A 19,402-nucleotide genomic window follows, 5' to 3' on the forward strand; every position below is an offset into this window, starting at 1 on the left:
AATAGCATTTTCTGTTTCATTAGGCACATATCTGTAATAATCCCATATGTCTTCAGTGTCTTTGCCGGTGAAAAATTGGATCAATTTCCTAAACTGACCTCTGACTCTCAAAGCTGGCTGGAAGCTCTTCAGCTTCTGCTCCCACATGTCATCCAGGTCTTGAGCCAAAAGAATATCCTGGTCCCCATGGCCGTCCTCTTCATCCGAGTCATAATCGTTTGCCTGTTGACGGAGCCTCCTCTCTGCATCCTCCAGAATCCGCAGCTCGTGGTCTGACATCACGCTCTTCTCCAGCTCCATCTGAAATAAGGTCAGACGAGGTCGCCATCTCAAACTGTTGGATCCTTTGCAAACCAATCTACCGACCTGATTTTTGAAAGTTTTGTTTGCCATCTATCTACTAATCGAGGCAGATCAAGATCATCATGATCTAACCCACATTCCTGTGTCTCTCTAATAAAGACATGCGTGTTGAAGTGTCATAGCGTGATGGGATTTAAATGGGGAAAATTATTTTATTTTGATGATCCTACCGTAAATATTTCCTGACTAACCATTAACATTCACCTCAGCATCAAAAGCATTTCTAGAATGCTGAGCTAGTATTATTCATCATGTCATAATTTGGCTGTGGGTTGATCTGTGCTGATTATTAATTAATTATTATATAATCATCTTTGGTATTCATATCGACATTGCAGAGTAAGACTTTTACACCATAAACCACGTTGAGAATGTTCACAATACATCTTACAATAAAGGGCTTATGGCATGCCGTTCAGGAACTTATTTTATATATATATCAAAAGTGAGGTCTGAGAATATGGACCAAACTCCGGAATATATATAACATTCTATCTAATAAATATATTCATCATCTTCATCACGGCGCTGCTGCGATCTTGTGTCATTAATAGACGAGTATCACTGAGCGAGTCAGCTCGAAATCTAGTGCCGGCAATCCTCAATAATGAGGAGATAATGAACGCCCTGGTGAATGTGTACTATTTTCAAATATATATTCGGTGCATGGTTTCATATATATATTCCGTGTGCATGGTTTCATATATATATTCCGTGTGCATGGTTTCATATATATATTCCGGAGTTCGGTCCATATTCTCAGACCTCACTTTTGATATATATATATAATAAGTTCCTGAACGGCATGCCATAAGGGCCTACAGTAAGCAAGGGCCCTTCATGGACCTATAGAGCCATACATTGAAATGCCCCTGACTATGACATTTCAAGATAATAATTTATTCTGTGAGCTGAACATACTGTCTAGAACTCTTATCTTCATTACAGTATGTTTAATTGTCATTTAACAATTAAACATTGTTTTAAAAAGCACATCTCACTAATAATGAGTCGTATTATTTAACTATGCGGGTCATTAAAGCGTCGACATATGATAATTGTATAACTGTAAACAAAATGTGCGCTTTTCTGGTACTAATAGAGATGGAAATGTCAATAGTCAGCCATTGCGTGTTTTTAGCACAGGTCTGCTGGGTCTTCAATATTTCGGTGTTTAGCTTCTCCTACTATGACGGTGCGCAGGTTCCACGGGAACACCGGCGATTGGGCAGCTTTGGATGGCCAGTTTTGATACATGAATATGAGACTGTTTTGCTGATAAGAATATGACTGTTTCGTTTTGAATAAACACACCTGACACATCAAATCTTTGAAGCGCTGCTCCATTAAGGTGCAGTCCGCTGAAACGACCGGGAGGCGTTGCAGGCACACCGCTGCCACCAAAGTCCACGGAGCAGTCGCTCTTTCTACTCCATCTTTAGTCTGACAAGTAGCCGCACAAACAGAAGCGCTGAAAAACGGACGACAGCCCGTGTTCCGGACTGCTGTCCCGCTACAACAAGAAAGAAAGCGTAGGACAGACCGAGTCGCCACTCTCCTACAGGGCGCCGCCATCTTCTCCCGAGACGTTCACGAAAACTCGTAACAGTATAAGAATGAATTTCAGACCCACCGTTCCTCAGGTGATCGCAAAATAAAACATACATACAATCAGTAACTCAATTTAAATGGTCTTTTTAATTCATATGAATTATGAGACCGCATCGATTGTTGCTTGAGGACGCTAACCCTGTGTGGATAGTTATGTTACCGAGGTTTTGTGAAGGCAGCAAAGTTATTTTCTTTTACCCACAATCCTGTGCAGGACAACGAATGATCTATTAAGGCAAACATGGGGGGAATTGTAATATAAATACTTTGAAATATACACTTATATATCAGTATATATACTACCACAATTAAAGAGTGTTTAATATCAAAAAACCAACACAAAACATTAAAACTTCTACCCCAATATTTCGACCGTAAAAGTATATATAATTTTATTATACACTCCACCCCTCGAAGATATTACTGACTTCGTCTGGATTTGCAGCTTTTTCAATGTCACGTTTTTCGTGTGTCGCATAGCTGACCTAGCAATACAATTGTTTTTAAACGTGTCAAACATGTATAAATTAAATTGTATATTGGTTAGTTCAGCGAATAACATATACCGACAGCTAAGCGCCTCCCTAAACTCAAATGTGAACTCGCTGTAAGTGTCATTTTGGGTATACCTTTTTAGCATCCTTATCAGCTAACGGCTAATTCTGATTAAGTCATTCTGCTGCATGTTGGGACTTGTGTAGCATCAGCTGATGTTCATATAACACTTATGGCAATCATGTCCGTGTTAGCGGCGGACACTGTTTTTTGTTTGTTTTTTACAGTGGTGCTAATAAACTGTTTTGTGCCTGTCGTTAGATGTGGAAGCAATGGGCTGCACAGAGCTATATGCACCACTGCTGTCAGACTTGCGGATGCTGCAGCTCCTACCACTGAGGAAACATTATGCACCACTGCTGTGAGACTTGATGCTGCAGCTCCCACCACTGAGGAAACATCCGGGGAATTCAGGTCAGTCACGTCCACAAACAGTTCTTGTTAAAACCCTGGCCACTATCTGTCAGCTGACAAGAGGATTCTCTACAGTAAAGTAAGTCTGATGAGATGGTATCGCGTCTTTCGTCCCTCAGCTACTTTCCTCCAATGCCTGGTGAGAAAAGTTTATTGAGATGGGATGGCAAGACCTTTGAAGAGTTACCAATCGCACACATTAAAGCCACATTCAACAAGTAAGTAGAACCTGCTTGTAAAACTACAGTGTGAAGTTTTACTCGTGCTCTCACTCCATTATAGCATCATTTGCATTGTGTAAACCTGCATCCGTGAGTTTTAGATATGTGGAGATATTAAATGAGATTAATGAAAGTAAATCTTTGTTAAAACAACATAAGTTAGGTCAGTGTATCCTAAAGTGATCTAATGAAGAAACTGTTGAGTACAAATGAATCTAATATATATTTAGAATGTTCTGGGGGGGATCTAGTGACTGATGAGTTAAGTAAAAGGGAATTTGTGCAGCTCCATGAAGCACAAAATGCTTGTGGAAGACAAGCAGGCAACTACAGAACACTTCACTCAGATCCTAAGCTGTGCCACATATCAGTTGCTCTGCGACTCCAGTCAAACCAGTTGCGCGTGATATGTAACTTGCAATCAGTGTGAATGAGTGTCAAATATATGTTTTTGTTGAAAGATGAAAATGTGTCTTGTCCTGTGCCAGCACACACATCCAGGTGACTGACAGCGCAGGACTGCCAATTACCAGGGTGTCTTGTGGAACAGAAGGCTTTAAGAATGTTAAGAAATCTACACCCATCGCTGCTCAGACTACCGGCATCTCTGCTGGGGCGGTAAGGTCCACATATGCTCCGTGTTGAACCTATAATTCCATAATGAGAGATCAGGTCCCGTGTTTACATCTTGAGATCTGTCTCTTTAAAACTGAGTACATAAATAATGAAAACTCCAGTTCCTTTAGGGTGTATTCAGCTGCCGATGCAGATTTATCTTATCTGAAGTGCCTTATTAACAGTTTGAAAATCACAGCATCAGTCATTTTCATCACTTTAGATTATTTATTTATTTTTGTCAGTGACGATCAGTAACTTTTTTTTTACATTTCAAATAACGCCATCGACAGTCTGCTTGAGCCACACCTCACGTTAAGGCCAACACCCCCATGGGGGCACAGATGGGAAGTGAATTTGCTGCATGGACAGCATGAGCATGTGAGGCATGAAGACAGAGACCGGAATATCTCAACAAGCTGCCTTCTTTATGACTCTGATAGGCTGCAGTTGATCTGTACTTTCCTTTGAACAGTGTTGGCTATAACAAGGTTAACGTCACACTATTCTGCAGGAAATGCTCTGGGGGGGGGGAATAGTCCGCACAGTTACAAAGCTTTAAGTAGCGTGTTTTACATGAACAGAGTATTTACTTTCGCTCTGCTTTGAATGGCGTCTGCGCTCAATTCAAAGCGTGTAGGAGACAAGCCAGTCTCAGGATAGACCAGTTACTGCAGGCCAGTAGAAACAAGATGCACTCAAAACATTGAGTTTTTTTTGTTACAGTTCGCCATTCATTGACTATTTAGACCTTTAACTTTCACATCATTTATTTGTCATAATGAGCTCTGCCATATACAATTTAAGTAGCTGTTCTTATTAAACGGTGTTTGCTGATCTGTTTTTCTCTCCTGCACAGAAAGCCAAAGTAAAGGGAGTGAAATTTGTCCGAGTTGTGGTCCAAGGTCTTGGTCTCGGACGTCTGGTCAGTGTACAGAGGAAACTGTTATTATTGTGCATTCTTGGTTGGGGAGCCCATTTCACTTTATCTGTAGGATTAATAAAGTCATAAATATTTAATATCAAACTATTCAAATAGCAAATAATTTCATTTTAATGTACTGATTATTTGTCATTGAAATGATTTAGTCAATAAAATGAACAAAACAAAGAAAATTTACATTGTTTTTTGTAATTGTTCACGATTTTAATGATGTAAAACAAATTCAAGAAGCAAATGCACACAATTGAAAACCTAGAATTATAAAATGTTATTCTTTAATTTATTACATCGACCGACTATAGTTTTATCTGATAACTAGTGGTATCCATTTATTATTATTATTTTAATAAATGCATTGTAACTTCAGAAGTAATGCCAGTCTAGAAATTTAGAAACCATAAATAAGTCTAATGGGCCCATAGCAATGAAGTGTCCACTGTACTGGCGTAACAGTGGGACAGGAACTAAAATAATCCTGGCTCTCCCTGAAGAAATAAGACCTCAAATGTATTTTTATATCGAGGATGAGTTTGAGAGTTTTAGACTCCTCGATCTGTTTCTTTTAGATTTTTTTAATGAATGTGTTTTTCTCTTTTGTGCAGTCAGCAATCCAAGGCCTGGTTATGGGAGGCCTGGAGGTTGTATCAATCACTGACACCACCCCCGTGCCACACAATGGATGCCGCCCACGGAAAGCTAGAAGACTTTGACCTCTGCAAACTGGAAAGCACTGCAGAGGAGGAAATGGCTGTTATAATATTCTAATAAAGTGTTTTGTGTATCAAATTCCTGTTTTTATTTTAAATTCATAGTCTGGATTTAATTTAATTGACTTGGGAGTTCCTGATGTTCCTGCAGCAGTGTGTGAATTGTGCTTTTCGTACTTTCCTCTTAGCTTTCCCTCCCTCCTAAAGCACACTTCTAATAAATAAGATAGAGTAAAACAATATGCACCCACATATTAAAGCTCTGACTGAAGGACTTTACTTTGTACCAGCAGGAAAACATGAAACGGCTGCTGACAGATAATATTGACATTTGAGATTATGCACAAAAAAAATACAAGTCAAAACTACACCAGAGTACAGATAATTCAGTCAATGACTGGAAACAAGCCCAGGTCTGAAAATAGAGCTTTTATACAAAATATACATCACTTTATTTCAAATAGAAATGAAGTCCCTCCTTTATACAAACACGTCAACTCTGGATCAGACGAATAATCAATGGGAGATATGATCCAGTCGCAAAATTCCCAGTCTTCCTTCAGCATTCGCTAAACACTCAGGAATGCATCAATCTGGGCATCAAGAACAATTCTACTTCAGAACAACCACAAAACACAACTGGTTTAATTGAATACATTAGAAACTCAGCTCACGGCTGAATAACAGCAGGACAGCTGAACGTTGATGATAAAGACGTTCCCAAAGGAAAAGAGTCATTTTTGCTTTGCTTTGATTTCGAGAGCCTGGAAAGTCATTTCAACATGACTCGGGAGAACTGGGCAGCGCACACAAAGTGTTACTTGTGATAATAATGGTAATGAGTTCCACAATCTTTCCACGCCTCAACACTAGAATGAGAAGGGAATTCTGTGAGGTGCTAGCCCTTCATTTTTAGAGACAATACAGCAGCGATGGTCGTCGTCGGGAGTATTGAGTATCCAAATATGGCATCACTTTTATTCTTCACGGTAGCAAATACACCATTTGTAGGATTAGTAATCTATTACATTGACTGTCGGCATTTGCGCATTAGAATTAATGCCTATTTATAGTGACTGCAGCACCACTAGAGAAGATTGTCAGTCCAGATCCTTCCTGGAAGATTTCAAGTGAACAACACAAAGAATCCTCAACACGTCGACGTTGCCCTGACGACGACACTAAACTGCAGGCTGTCCCAGTGCACAAGTCGTCAACACTGCCTGGAGTCTGATTGTGAGTGCTGAAGAAGAACTGCAGAATAATGCAGGCCCTCTGCGTTTCATACAGCTGAACGCCTCTTAAATATTGCACTTTAAAAGGAGGGAGAAACACAGTGGAAGTTAAATATTAGCTGGAAAGGAGTGATTGTGCGTAAAGCCCCCGGATTAGGAGCTAGAAAACAGGACTGCAAGGCAAGTGCAGGAGTGGATTTGGTGAACTGAAGGAGTGTCGGTCACAAGCCCGTCACCACGGCGAGGCAGTCCATTACTTTACTTGCCCTGGAGGTTGTTGAGCTCCATGTCACCCTTGCGACGCTTTTGCTGGGTGAAGAGGGAGCTGAAGGGGTAAAGTTTGGCTTTGGCTGAGTAGCGCTGGCCAGCAATGTCCAATTCGTAGTCCCCACGATTGATGAAGTCTGGAGTGATGGGTGTGGGGAGCCCCTCTGGGCTTGGTGGAGGAGACACAAAGCCAAGGCAGACGTGGCGCTCCAGAGTGTAGCTGTAGGCGCTGCTGGTGGTTGCGCCAGCTAGCTGACCGTTACAGTAGATGGGCTCGCCCCACCAGGGCCACAGATCGAGCTCTGTGTCGTGGTCCTCTAGAATCAGCATGACGAACCTGCGGAACACGCCGTCCTGACGCTGCTGCAGCAACGCCCTGCAACCGAGGAAATCTGTGTCCTGTGGGGAATGGGGGAGTTCAGAAGTGGAAATAAAGGAAGAGCAGCATCAGTTATTATGGGATGTGACCTAAAAACTATTAAAGATAAATGCTAATACTGCATAGCTCTGTTGAGGGCACCAGTAAACAACTTTTCTTTCCCTACATCTTCACAGTGCAGGTACAGATTCGGCAGGTGACTAATCATCTGAAGGGATTCTGGGAAACCGGTTCATTAATACTGCTCCGACATTCTTGCTGTGTGAAGCAGAAAGCCGACTTGACGCTTCCCCATTTTCAGAATGAACTTTACCACCGCTTGTGCGAAGCGCCACCTGTTGTGCCTGCAGGTGCAGCTTGGTGATCATTTTTCCAGCACAACACAGATGTTTCATGGTTTAGCAAAGCAGATGGCATTTTACTGATTATTATTCTACAGCCAGCCTCTCATCTTCAAAGAGCAGAAACATAATCCACACTGATATTGCAGCGATTGTTGACCGCCGGACAAACCTTGTCAAACTTCACCCTGAACTCTCGTCCACACTCCAGCGGGGTGGTGAAGGTGTTGAGGTCCTGACCCCAGAAAGCAAAGAACTTCTCGATGCGGAGGCTGCGCAGTGCGTAGTACCCTGCATTACGGATTCCATACTTCTGACCCACTGACATCACCTCGTTGTACACATGCAGAGCATACTGTCAGGAGGAGGAGTGGAAAATACTGTTTTAGACTTCATGAACTGTATTTCTGAAAATCGGTTATCAACCGTCCCGTACAATATTGATGACATTTGTATGTATTAATATGGGAGTGCAGATGTGAACCCACCTCTATAGGTATATAGAGCATGAAGCCCGGTTCCCCAGTGTGAGTCATACTCATCACTCTGATGCCGTTGGCATAGCCAACACTCATCTCCTGTGAACACAGACGGTCACTGTCAAACACTTGTGCTACTGTTAGCAACACTCAACGTACTTCAACGCATAATATCACCATTATAGGCATTATTATTGGTGAGAGTCTGCATCTAGCCTTGGTTTCCTACCTTACAGAACATGGAGGGGAAGTGGTCTGGCGTCATAGACACATACGACAGCTCAGCTAGAACGTCCGTTGCCCGGGGTCCAATCAGATTTAAAGCTGTGGGTAAAGGAGCAGAGCAATAAATGCTGCAGAAAGACCCTCGAATGAACAAAATTCAACCCGTGAGTTTTTCTTTTTACCATTTAAAGCCTAATATTAATAAAAACAAAACATAAAACTATGAATTTCCATTGAAATATAAAAAGAATATTGGGGGTCGTAAATCCTGTACAATGACACAGGTAGATTCTGGGATCAAGATCTCAAGTTTTTGTTTCATGTGTAGAACACAGAATATAGGCTGGCTGTTGCAAACCCTTCATATTACATTGTTGAGATTAATAATCCACCTGCTTGCTGACGTCAGATCCTCTCTCTTAACAGGTTTGATGCTGAACCCGTCCACCGACCCTTTAATAAGATCTGACCACTAGATGGCGACACCACTTCAGGTCCTCAGCAACATTTGTGCGTGTCCTTACCAGTGTACTTCCAGCTGACGTCCTCTAGGTGGAGGTTTGGGTCGTTCGGCATGTGTTTCTTTATCCACGACCAACAGTGCACCTGCTGGTCGGTTGGAGAAATGATGAAGAAGCTGGAAAGGAGACCAGTATGTTAGTTAAATGGTATATGTAAACAGAGGGACTAGAATTACTGTCTGTAGGGTTGCAGACCTATTCTTGCTGATGCGGACCACACTGCAGTCGTTCTCGTACCCCCCTCTCTCATTTAGCATGCCAGTGTGGACAATATGTCCAACAGGGACATCCAGGTCGTTGGCACACAGATGTTGAAGCAGGTCCAGAGCTTGGTCGTTTGCTGACTGGCATATCAGAACAGACCAGAGGGTTAGACTTCCATCACTTTAACATCACAGGCAAGCAAGTTCCTTCGTTTAAAATTTACTGCTGCATCAGTAACAAAGAACTGATACCTTCCCTGGAAAGAACCTTTTGATAATATGTTGGAATTATTTGGCAAAATACAGATCATTTTATAAACATTTTGTTTTGAAACCAATAAACTGTTACATTTGAACTCATTAGGGGAAAAGCAAGAGGAATTGCCAGTTAATTCGACTTCATAAGTGGCGCACCAAAACTTACAGTTAGTTCAAACTTGGTGAAGGAGGACATGTCAATGACACAGACGGCTTCTTTGCAGCATTTCACTTCTGCGCCAACAATGTCAAACCAATCAGGCTTGTAGAACGTCTTACTTTGGTCCAGAGAGAGCAGATCTACACTCACGTATACAGCAGAGCAGGGAAATACCAGTCAGTCGCATGCAATGAAATGTTGAGAATACTCAACTAAAGTACAGACGTTTGATTTGACTCGGCTACCTTAAATCATAAGCCAAAGTCACAAAGCTCCACCTTCTGCTTTGAAATCTGTACCTTTCCCTGTAGGAACAAAGTATTTAGGTCTTTCGAAGCCATGTTTCTCCATCCAGCGAGCTCCCTGGGTGTCTAAACGGTCATACAGCGGGCTGGTCCTCAGCTGGCGGCCAGTCTGAAAGTCCCAGCGAGGAACCTTCAGTTCAAACAGCAGAGCTGGACACAAACATACAATGACAGGACAAATGATACTGAAAAAGTCTTTATTCCTAAATCATTTGGTCACACTGGACACATCAAGTATAAAAAGAGCTCCTCACTCACGCACGACTTCCATCACTCTGTGCCTCAGGAAGGTTCTGCTGCTCTGCAGGTTGCCGAAGCGTTTGACGTCCAGTGGCCAGACGTTGGCAGTGGAGTAGCCAAAGGTTATCCACTCTGACAGGTACCTGATATCAAACCCACCAAAGATTTTGTTTGCGATTTGCACAAATACACATATTCTGCTCACAGTGCTAAACAATGGCATAAAAAAAAAAAAACTGAGGCTGGTTTATATGCACATAAAAGAGCTTCAATTGTAGAATAAAATGCAGACTCGTCTTGACAATAAATTGGTTTATCATGCGTGTCCTCACAGATCCAGAGAGGTTTTCCTCTCATTTCCGTGCTTACTTGCCAGCTCCACCAGCAAAGGCCAGGCCAGAGGAGTTCATCCCTGCCAGCACGTAGTAGCCAGAGATACCCGCCGTCTCGCCCATCAGACAGCGCATATCAGGAGTGAAGGACTCTGGACAGTTGACCAGCTGATTGATCTCTGCAGTCTCAAGTCCCGGCATTCTTCTCAGCAGGGCAGTCAACATTGGCTCTGCAGGTAAAGGACAGTAAATTTGCTATGTTAAGATATTCTCCAAAATGAATACCTGCCAGGCACACATGATTATTCAAATAATTCTGTTAAAGCGATCCCCGACTGTTTTGACAAATCAGTCTAAAAACACAAGAAGTAGTTTAATTAAGAATATTATGGTTATATTTCACTATTTATGTTTATAACCCAGATGATCAGGAATTAAAATATTAGGTTAAAAAACCCCTAATTATTGACATTTCTACACCAAACCGATTCACCGGACGTGAAACGCTTATTTATCTTTATTCACAGATGTGATCCACCAAGTGAGGAGAAAAACCTGAGACGTCCCTGTTTTTGCTTCTTATTGAAGCTTCTAGTCATTCGTGTAAACTGAGCTGGTATTGAGTCCAACCAAGTTCATTTATACCGACACAAACAACTTTGTCAAGTACAACTTATAAAATACAACCCTCAAATGCATGTCGCTTGAACAGCAAAAACAGAACTGTAACAAGTGATGTCAGCTGAGGGTGACTGTGTGTTGATGTACTTTAAAGAGATATACCGCTGTCTTCACGGCTTCATGAGCATTCTCAGATTACTTGCGTAACGTCAAGGCCAACAGTGTGCACGAGTGTCTGCAGCTATATGAGGGTAGGTGACATTCAAGAACATGCCTGTACTGAAACAACTGCTCGACCAACAAACCCAAACTGGCCCCTTTTCCTTTTGACCCATTATGCTGGCAACAAGCAAATGTTGTTCTTTACTGCAATGCATCATTATAATAACAATGTATAAGTTATAGAAAGCTGTTTTCATCTACATTTGGACTGGCTCCACATAACCCCTTTTTATAAAAAGAAATGTTGTCTGGCACAAGACCCAAAATCTCCCACAACAATGAAGGCCGACAGGGCCTTGTTCATTTCCACATAAAAAATAAAAAGATGTCCAAGGTCATCAGTACCAAAATGATATCTTTTTGGCGAGTGAAAATAAGATTGGACTAAATATAAGTCACAAATCACAATATAAAATCCAAAATGAATATTTGAAGTTAAGCGAGACAGAACCGTATATATCAGCGTGAAATAAAGATACTCAGTGTTCCAATAAATCTGTGACCTGTTCCTTTATAAAGTTTAGGATCCATTCTCCATGTTGATTGAGGTCGTCTCGTCTACAAGCAAATGGATGGGTGGACAGACAATCATTTCTAATAACGCATTAGGATTAGAGGCTGAATAATCCGCATTTAGAATAGTGATGTTAAGGAGTCAACTACAATTTGATTCCAAGAGATTCAGACCAAAACGTAGAATTAAATACTTAACTGGTGCTACACAAATCTGGAAAACATAGAATTGAGATCAGAATTCACGAGCATTTTTTTCTTCCTCAAATTGAAGTGTTTAATGGTCTCTCTCAAATGGTGAATACCAACATTTTACAACCTTGTGACAGTTTAGTTTGATCAAATATCAACTTTAAAAAACAAAACAGAAGCTAACTTCTATCACACTGTACTAAGTCTCATTTTGAAGCTAGCCTCCTCCCTCCCCTCCATTACCAAAGTGGTCCCAGTCCTCCTGCATGTTCTGGATCTCCTGCTGATTGCGGCCCTCGGTGAAGATGGGTTTGGGGTTCTTCTCAAAGCCCCCGGACAGAAGGCCTCCCTGCCACGGCCGAGCGTATATCCTGCCGTCCATATCCACCACCACTGAACACGAAACACAGCATGAGCACATCTGCCCTGTGGTTGTTTCTAATCACCCTGTTGCCTCATGTGACAGAGCAACAACAGAAATAATCACTTTGAATGTAAACAATTATTTTCATTGTCCATGTTCAGACTGTTTTACCAAAAGGACCAGGCGAGTAAATAATTTCAGTGCCAAACACTTTCAAATTAATGAACTCAATGAATCCAGGTTTGCATTTTATTCTTCTCCATCATTCTCTTGTAGCAAAATAGCAAAAGTCAATTAAGTTGCAAATGAATCACAAATCAATGATCGACACCCCCTGTAACAATAGAAAGGGTTTGATTGTAAAACCTGGAGTGTTGAGTGGAAGAGGCTCCTGGAGCGGTTTAGTGAGGAGGTAGAAGTGTTCACAGCCGTGAAGAGGAATAGACACCTTCTTCTCACTGGCCTGGCCAAGCTCATAAGCCCACTGAAGCAGAGACATGTGTCAGACTCAATCATCACAGACACCTGAGTGTGAGGCGGTATCGTGACTTGTTGTATGCCAAATCCCAACATTACTTTTACCTGTCCAGCACAGTTGATGAAGCGTTCACACTCAATGGTGCCACGGTCGGTCTCCACGGCCACCACCTGACCCCTCTCTATCAGGACCTGCTGAACGCCGGTTCGTTCTAGAATCTGAACTCCTGAATAGGATGTGAAAAACAGAGACGTAAGAGACGTCAAACGTAAAATCCTTGTTTTATTATATGTATGACGACTAAACTAAACGATGAGTTTCACATCTGGCTTATAAACCATTTTGCTGTGAAGGTTTATTTATGATCCACCAAAAAAAATAAAAAAGGACAGTTGTGAGTTTGACTCTCTCACCATGACCAGCAGCAGCCACAGCCATGGCATGGTTAACATCAGGCGGTGACACCACAGCATCGTCAGGCAGGTGGAGGGCCCCCAGCAGGTCATGAATATTAACAAGGGGGTGGAGTTTGGTCACCTCTTTTGGCTTAATGATGTTTGAACTGATTCCCATAACTCTAAGGATGGACAAAACAAGAAAGATGAGGGTAAATCAGGCTGGAGTTTATTGTACTTCATCCTAAACAACATCATGAAAACAATAAACTGTTAATCTCCTTTAGTTAGGATGTGAATGTTCAACTCAAGTATAGATGACAAGCACATATCTGTATTTAGATGTGATTTTGTACCAGTAATAAAAATATACAAAGTGTAAAAATAATCTTCCTTTTTAATATATTTAAGCTCTATACTTGGAATATGGTGCAACCACCAAGCAAAACGTTTATGTCCCTTAGTGGCCAAAATAGAGTCAAGACCTCAGTCAAGAATTTGTGGCTGGACATTAAAATTTATTCAATGTCCTTGTGAAACTTGGAGCGCGAGTTGAATTGTGATTAAAAGCTGTAGATGATGCCAAGGAACTGCGACTGAGTACTGATGAGGTTTTTGAGTCTTACTTTAGTCGGGATGCCAGGCGCTTCAGAGAGATGAAGCGATCATGATTTTGGGCCAGACACAGAGATCCCGTCTTCACGTAACCTAGAACACACAGAAAAGACACAAAAACCAAGAACTCGAGGCACCACTCAAATAAAAAGTAATGTCAAAATACTAATAATTCAAATATATTCATTTGAAGAGAATTATAAATCCAAAATAATTTGTATTCAGTGACTGTTTACTTTATTGCCTGAAATATTATCATCATAGGAAGACAAAATTATAAATTGAAGTAAACTAGATAATATAAATAAAATAAAAAGCATCTGAAAATGTTTGGAGCAAATTATACCAGCGCTATTAATACTTAGTTATATCATAAACCGTCATGAATGGGGTCAATTAAATGAGTGGAATTGTTTATCGAATGGGCTGACCTGTTTTGACTCCCGTCTCCTCCTCAAGTTGTTGGTAAAGACTGATAGAATAGTTTGCCATTTGACATTCAATGGAAATAGGCTTGGCCACACTGACAATACCAGCACACAGTCTGGTTGTTCCTGCTCCAAGTCTGCCAAGAGGATAACAGGGCAGGAAATACAGCATTGGCAGAGCAAGATGAATCCAACTATGAGTGGAAATGTATGTATTTGTCTCACCTGCCCTGCTCCAGCAGCACCACATCAGTCCAGCCCAGTTTGGCCAGGTGGTAGGCGACCGATGTCCCTACGATGCCTCCTCCACAGATCACCACACGGGCCTGGCTGGGTAATGGCAGCATCTGGGGGTCTCCGCTGACGGCCATACAATGGCCAGAGGTCAAGAAGCCTCTGTCTCTCAGTCTGTAGCTACTGGGGGGTAGCAGCAGCCTTGGGGACAGAGCCCTGGAGCGCAGCACACAGCTGCACATAGCTGTGCTTTCTGAGACCCCCCCCCCCAGACACACACACACGTTCAAGAAGTCAAGGCTACAAAATGCGAAGTCATAGCGCAAATCTTAAGTTGTAGATTTTGAAGAACGACATTTGCAGCGTTAGCGTTGTCTGTTAGCGCAGAAGCACCGCTGAGGTTATCAAGAAAAGCCACTTGTCTAGCTTTGCCTAACAATGTAAAGTATTCATATTTTCATAAACTTTTTATTTGACATAATAATAAAACTTGTTAACCTACACATTTGGGCAAAAGCGATTAAAAAAACCCATTGTCCTGTTTGTTTGTTTTTAGCTTCGAGGGTTTTAGCGACAGTAGCACTGGTAGCTAGCGAGCATAGCTTGGCCTAGTTAATGCTGATTATCTTTCGCTGTAAACAAACATCAACCTTGCTGTCTTTTTCCCTGACGTTTCTTGTTCGCAACAACTTCAAACTCACCGAATCAACCGGGTCCAGTTGTTGCGTTATTAAAAGGCTAGAGGTGAATCCCAGCAGCTCGGTGATATGACAGAAGTCTTGTTTGGCTACAGCAGGCAGTACGTCGAAACACGTCATCGACAGACACATCCGGCGGCAACTTTCAAAATAAAATCCTTCGCTAGCTATTAAAGGCCAATTAATAAAGCTATGTTTGAATTCACATTACATAGCAATGTCGCATTTACATATTTACCATTGTATTCCATTTAATTGTACATCAAATAAATGAATAAATAAATAAATAAACATCAGGGTAGCTTTAGGTTGGCACCCAATGTCTGGTAAAAACAAAAGGTGGCTACTTTTCCTCGATGTGAGTCGGTTTTCTCGCTGTGAGTGACCAGACAAGATTACATTATAATATAATTGCTAAATTAACAATATAAAATAATGTTTCTGACTTCCAAATAAATTTGTTAAAAAGCCTGACTATGTTTTCCCATAATCCTATATAGTGGTAACATTTATAGAAAATATTATTCTTTTTTGTGTCGCAGATTTTTTCCCAGATAGTTGCTTATGTGCCATTTTAGATTACTTCTTTTATTTTATAAGGAGGGAAATTAGAATGCCTGCGATATCATTAACAGTCACATACACCCCGGTCAGGACACCAGCTCATCACAGGGCCACTTTTACCCCTGTATTGCTTTATTTTTAATCTGTCAGACATGCGGGACTGACCACTGAGGGGTGCTCGGATCTGACTGGCATAGGCCTTACTGTCTTTTAACAACTGATCTACAAAAAGCAGAAATTCAAGAAACTCACCTGCATTTCTATATAATAAGAACAAAACACTTCATGACACAGAATCAGTTGCTGCATTAGAAACCACAAAGAAAAGAAAAGTAAACTATTTTTTAATGGCATATTTAAGTCCAGCTATTTACAAGTTTTCATACTGAGCACGCCATAACAAGCTGAAGAAGATAATAGCACACGCAGTTTTTACATTGTAAATCACATCAGTTTGGCAGAGATTAGTAGCATATATGCATGCATACTGAGGGTTGTGTAGTCCTTCACTTCATCTTTCTTCCTGACTCAGATGTCTTTTGACACAGACTTTTGGTTGTATTTTACATGCTTTCATTTAATTACCACAAATCATATACATTTTAGATCACTGCCCGACCCATAATGACAATTCATGAGCAAACAATGGTTTTGTCCTTTAGAAGAGAGTGGGTTATGCATTTTCTTGCCAAAAGATGGTAGTATAATAAACCCAGTGGTCCCATCAGAGAAGAACAGATTCTCACACAATTTCAAGATAAAGTACGACCACCCTTCAAAAAGAAACAAAGGTAACCACTGAACAAGATTTATCACTCTTACAGACGACCCGACACAGGGCTTAATATGCAAAAATGTACAGGTGATTAGAAAAGCAATAACGCTGCCAAAGTAATCACAAATAACATTAATATGGAAAGTATATTCTATAACTGACTGCAAATCACTTTGGAACTACACTTCTAGGAATCCCCTGAATGAGAGCTCTCTTCATAGCTCTTGATGTCAAGTTTGTGGGTGTCTGAATAAATGAAGCATGACTTTTTAAACAGTGCATCCCATAAGGGCAGTGAGGTCTGACTCATAGTATCCAGAGCTGAACAGGGGGCCTGTAGTCTCACAGAACCCTAACCCTAACCCTTAAGAGGACAAACTAGTGGTCAGGGAGCCTTAAAATGGTCTGATTTTATGCAACAAGGTAAATTGTTTGTATATCAGTAAAATTGATTGATAATCTAAGAGGAAGGGTTTAGTTATATTTTATTTTTGAATTTGTTTAACTCTTGTTTGTACTCAGTAAAATAAAATCAGTGAAAATACAACAGGAACTAGTTTTATGATTTAGAGGTGCCCTCTGCTAAACTTCATTCTGTTGGGTCAGGTCCGCTGACACGCTGTTGAACTCAGTGGCCCGACTGCTCATCCCGAGGTACTGCTTCAGGAACTCACTGAACCGTTTTTGGTTGCTCCACTTGCGGGCTGATTTCCGAATGCCGATGAAGCCGCCATACCTCTTTTGGTAAGATCTTCCTGGATACAACAGCTTCCTGTAACCGTGCCTCCCTTTGACAAAGCCGCCAAACCTCTTGGAAAGCTTCAGATCGGCATCGCCCTCTCTATCAGCCCCTTTTCCTAGCCCTTCCTCATCCTCATCCTCATCCTCATCCTCAAGAGACAGGGTATTCTGAGAGTTATAGGCAGTATTCAGTTGGCTGCCCCTGGTGCCCAGAGCCCCTTCATTCACACCAAGAGGCCCGGTCACATGATCGAACCGCTGCAAAGCAATTGGGAGCAGCAGACCTCCATCCAATTGTTCCTTCTCCTCAGGATAAATGGCCTCCACCTCCTCTTGAGATCTTTTCCACACGGTACCACTAAGTGAGGAAATTTGTGAGGAGAGCACCTTACGACAAAAGTCCCAGTAGGAGGATGGGGAGATGTTGTTGTGGCACTCAGCAAGACACACCTGGCAAAGACAACAAGTCGTCCTTATATATTTATTTAGGTCAGGTCAGCTCAGTCATTAAAGACTGGAAATGGAAATGAAACCTTGGGGATTGCATTTTTTTTTTCTTAATTAAATTGAGGAAGATATAGATGTCCTTGGGGAATGTAGAAAACAATAGATGCACAAATAAATACATACCGGTAAATAAATGAAAAACCTTTATTTGTGTGGAAAGTGGAAAGACCTTAACAACAAAAATCAAAATGACAGAAGGGTATTGATTTGATCTCAATGTCATTTGTCACTTATATCTTCCACTTCAGTGGCTGAGTGTGCAGATTGTTATTATGGGGGACATATCTCAAAGAATAAGTCTGAAGTCTTTTTCTATGCATGAAATGCTGCATTACTTTGAGTTCATCCGCTGTTGTTTTCATGTTCTGATCCCTTATCAATTTACAAGTAACACCCAGAAAAGTGTGATGGAAATAAGGAGCAAATTTTGATTCTTTAAAGGAGGATGTAATTCAAAAGGTTGCTGGTTGCTGGTCACATGCAACCTTTCAAATTACATCCTCCTTTGACAACTGTCTTTAAGCAACACAATGCAGTGTTTCGTGTTTGAAGTCGCGTGCTCTGCGATGTCTTTTCCTTTGAGAGACACAAACATGCCATCAAGTGAAACAACCACCAGGCAAAAGCACTGAGAGGATAAACACACATCGTTCCCCAGGAATCAATTAGGCACAACAAATTAAAAGTCACAGAGTCACAGACAGTACAGAAGGGAAGGGAGGCTGGGATGAAGAGGGCGTTTCTTTTTTAAATTATAAGAGCCCTGTGGAAGTTTTTAGTGTTTTGAGTTGTTTTTTTGTTTTCATTTTCATTTTTATTTCTTTTGTTTTGCTTCTGTTTGAGGGGCTATTTTGGAGTGACGGTGCAGTCCAGATTTCTTTTAGATGGAAGATTTGCCAGATTATAACTTTTAAATGAACCTTCATTTAATTTATTTTATATTATGTTATGTTTTATATTATTATTATGTTCCTCTATTGCAAAATAAAAATACAACAGCTAGATTTGCTATTGGACATTGGAAAAGCACAGACATCACTGATAACAGTCATTGTTTTTTTCAAATGTCCAATTAAGCCATTCAAATGTGGATATTTTTCATTTATTTTTTTTAATCTGGAACGTTCCAAAAATGTTTTCTCACCATGGTGTTGAAATCGAGCGGTTTGGAAAGGATGTTGCTGCAGGACAGGCAGTCTGTCCGGCAGTCAGCCTGTCCAGAATCACATAAAAAAAGGAGCAGTAGAGCCACCACAGTCCTCATGGTCCCAGCGTCGGCTGCACAACAAAGGACAGAACAAACACACAATTTCATAACAACAATTTGATACAACCTTTCTCACTTTTCACAAATTTCTTGGAAATTGTAATTTTTATGCTCAGCATATATGTAAGCCACTGTGTTGAAGAAACTGTATTTGATAAGAAATTGTATTATTAACCTAACATGTATGTTTAAAGTTATAAATGTACATATTTTAATGAAGTGCCTGTTGAAGATATAAAGCGCTATACATTTATTTCCACATTACTATGACGACCATGGCAAGCACACACAAAACACACGTAATAGTCACACAAGTACGCGACACACAGATACCGGTACATGAATACTCAAGCTTTTAAGATGCATACACATATTATGTATTCTCTGTATTATGCATACAGAAATTCATTACAT

The 19,402-nt window shown here is 40.9% G+C and overlaps 4 protein-coding genes across 4 annotated transcripts; 1 reads left to right on the forward strand and 3 right to left on the reverse strand.

The window, feature by feature from the left end:
* Positions 1 to 98: 98 nt before the first annotated feature.
* LOC137916741 (large ribosomal subunit protein mL46-like) lies at positions 99 to 1,938 on the reverse strand (the record flags this gene model as incomplete). Its single annotated transcript, XM_068759709.1, has 2 exons — positions 1,678 to 1,938; positions 99 to 300 (listed from the first exon to the last, which is right to left on the reverse strand). Coding segments are annotated over exons 1-2 (463 nt in total), but the record flags the coding sequence as incomplete, so codon positions are not given.
* A 484-nt stretch (positions 1,939 to 2,422) lies between these two features.
* LOC137916740 (small ribosomal subunit protein uS11m-like) lies at positions 2,423 to 6,750 on the forward strand. The gene is made up of 6 exons (XM_068759708.1): positions 2,423 to 2,581; positions 2,791 to 2,943; positions 3,063 to 3,161; positions 3,653 to 3,782; positions 4,639 to 4,704; positions 5,325 to 6,750. The coding sequence occupies exons 1-6, from the start codon at positions 2,493 to 2,495 to the stop codon at positions 5,430 to 5,432; spliced, it is 645 nt and encodes a 214-aa protein (XP_068615809.1). The 5' UTR covers positions 2,423 to 2,492; the 3' UTR covers positions 5,433 to 6,750.
* Positions 6,751 to 6,827: 77 nt separating this feature from the next.
* On the reverse strand, positions 6,828 to 15,224 carry LOC137916739 (pyruvate dehydrogenase phosphatase regulatory subunit, mitochondrial-like). The gene is made up of 18 exons (XM_068759706.1): positions 15,138 to 15,224; positions 14,428 to 14,689; positions 14,206 to 14,339; positions 13,786 to 13,867; positions 13,178 to 13,341; positions 12,869 to 12,990; positions 12,653 to 12,770; positions 12,166 to 12,315; positions 10,412 to 10,604; positions 10,061 to 10,185; positions 9,797 to 9,952; positions 9,504 to 9,637; positions 9,072 to 9,220; positions 8,880 to 8,992; positions 8,360 to 8,454; positions 8,140 to 8,229; positions 7,824 to 8,006; positions 6,828 to 7,330 (listed from the first exon to the last, which is right to left on the reverse strand). Exons 2-18 carry the CDS (start codon positions 14,676 to 14,678, stop codon positions 6,923 to 6,925), a joined length of 2,667 nt encoding a protein of 888 aa, XP_068615807.1. The 5' UTR covers positions 14,679 to 14,689; positions 15,138 to 15,224; the 3' UTR covers positions 6,828 to 6,922.
* A 1,831-nt stretch (positions 15,225 to 17,055) lies between these two features.
* LOC137916742 (prepronociceptin-like) lies at positions 17,056 to 18,985 on the reverse strand. The gene is made up of 2 exons (XM_068759710.1): positions 18,866 to 18,985; positions 17,056 to 17,664 (listed from the first exon to the last, which is right to left on the reverse strand). Exons 1-2 carry the CDS (start codon positions 18,983 to 18,985, stop codon positions 17,056 to 17,058), a joined length of 729 nt encoding a protein of 242 aa, XP_068615811.1.
* Positions 18,986 to 19,402: the final 417 nt, after the last annotated feature.

Source organism: Brachionichthys hirsutus, unplaced genomic scaffold, assembly GCF_040956055.1.
Source record: "Brachionichthys hirsutus isolate HB-005 unplaced genomic scaffold, CSIRO-AGI_Bhir_v1 contig_73, whole genome shotgun sequence".
Taxonomy (NCBI): Eukaryota; Metazoa; Chordata; class Actinopteri; order Lophiiformes; family Brachionichthyidae; genus Brachionichthys; species Brachionichthys hirsutus.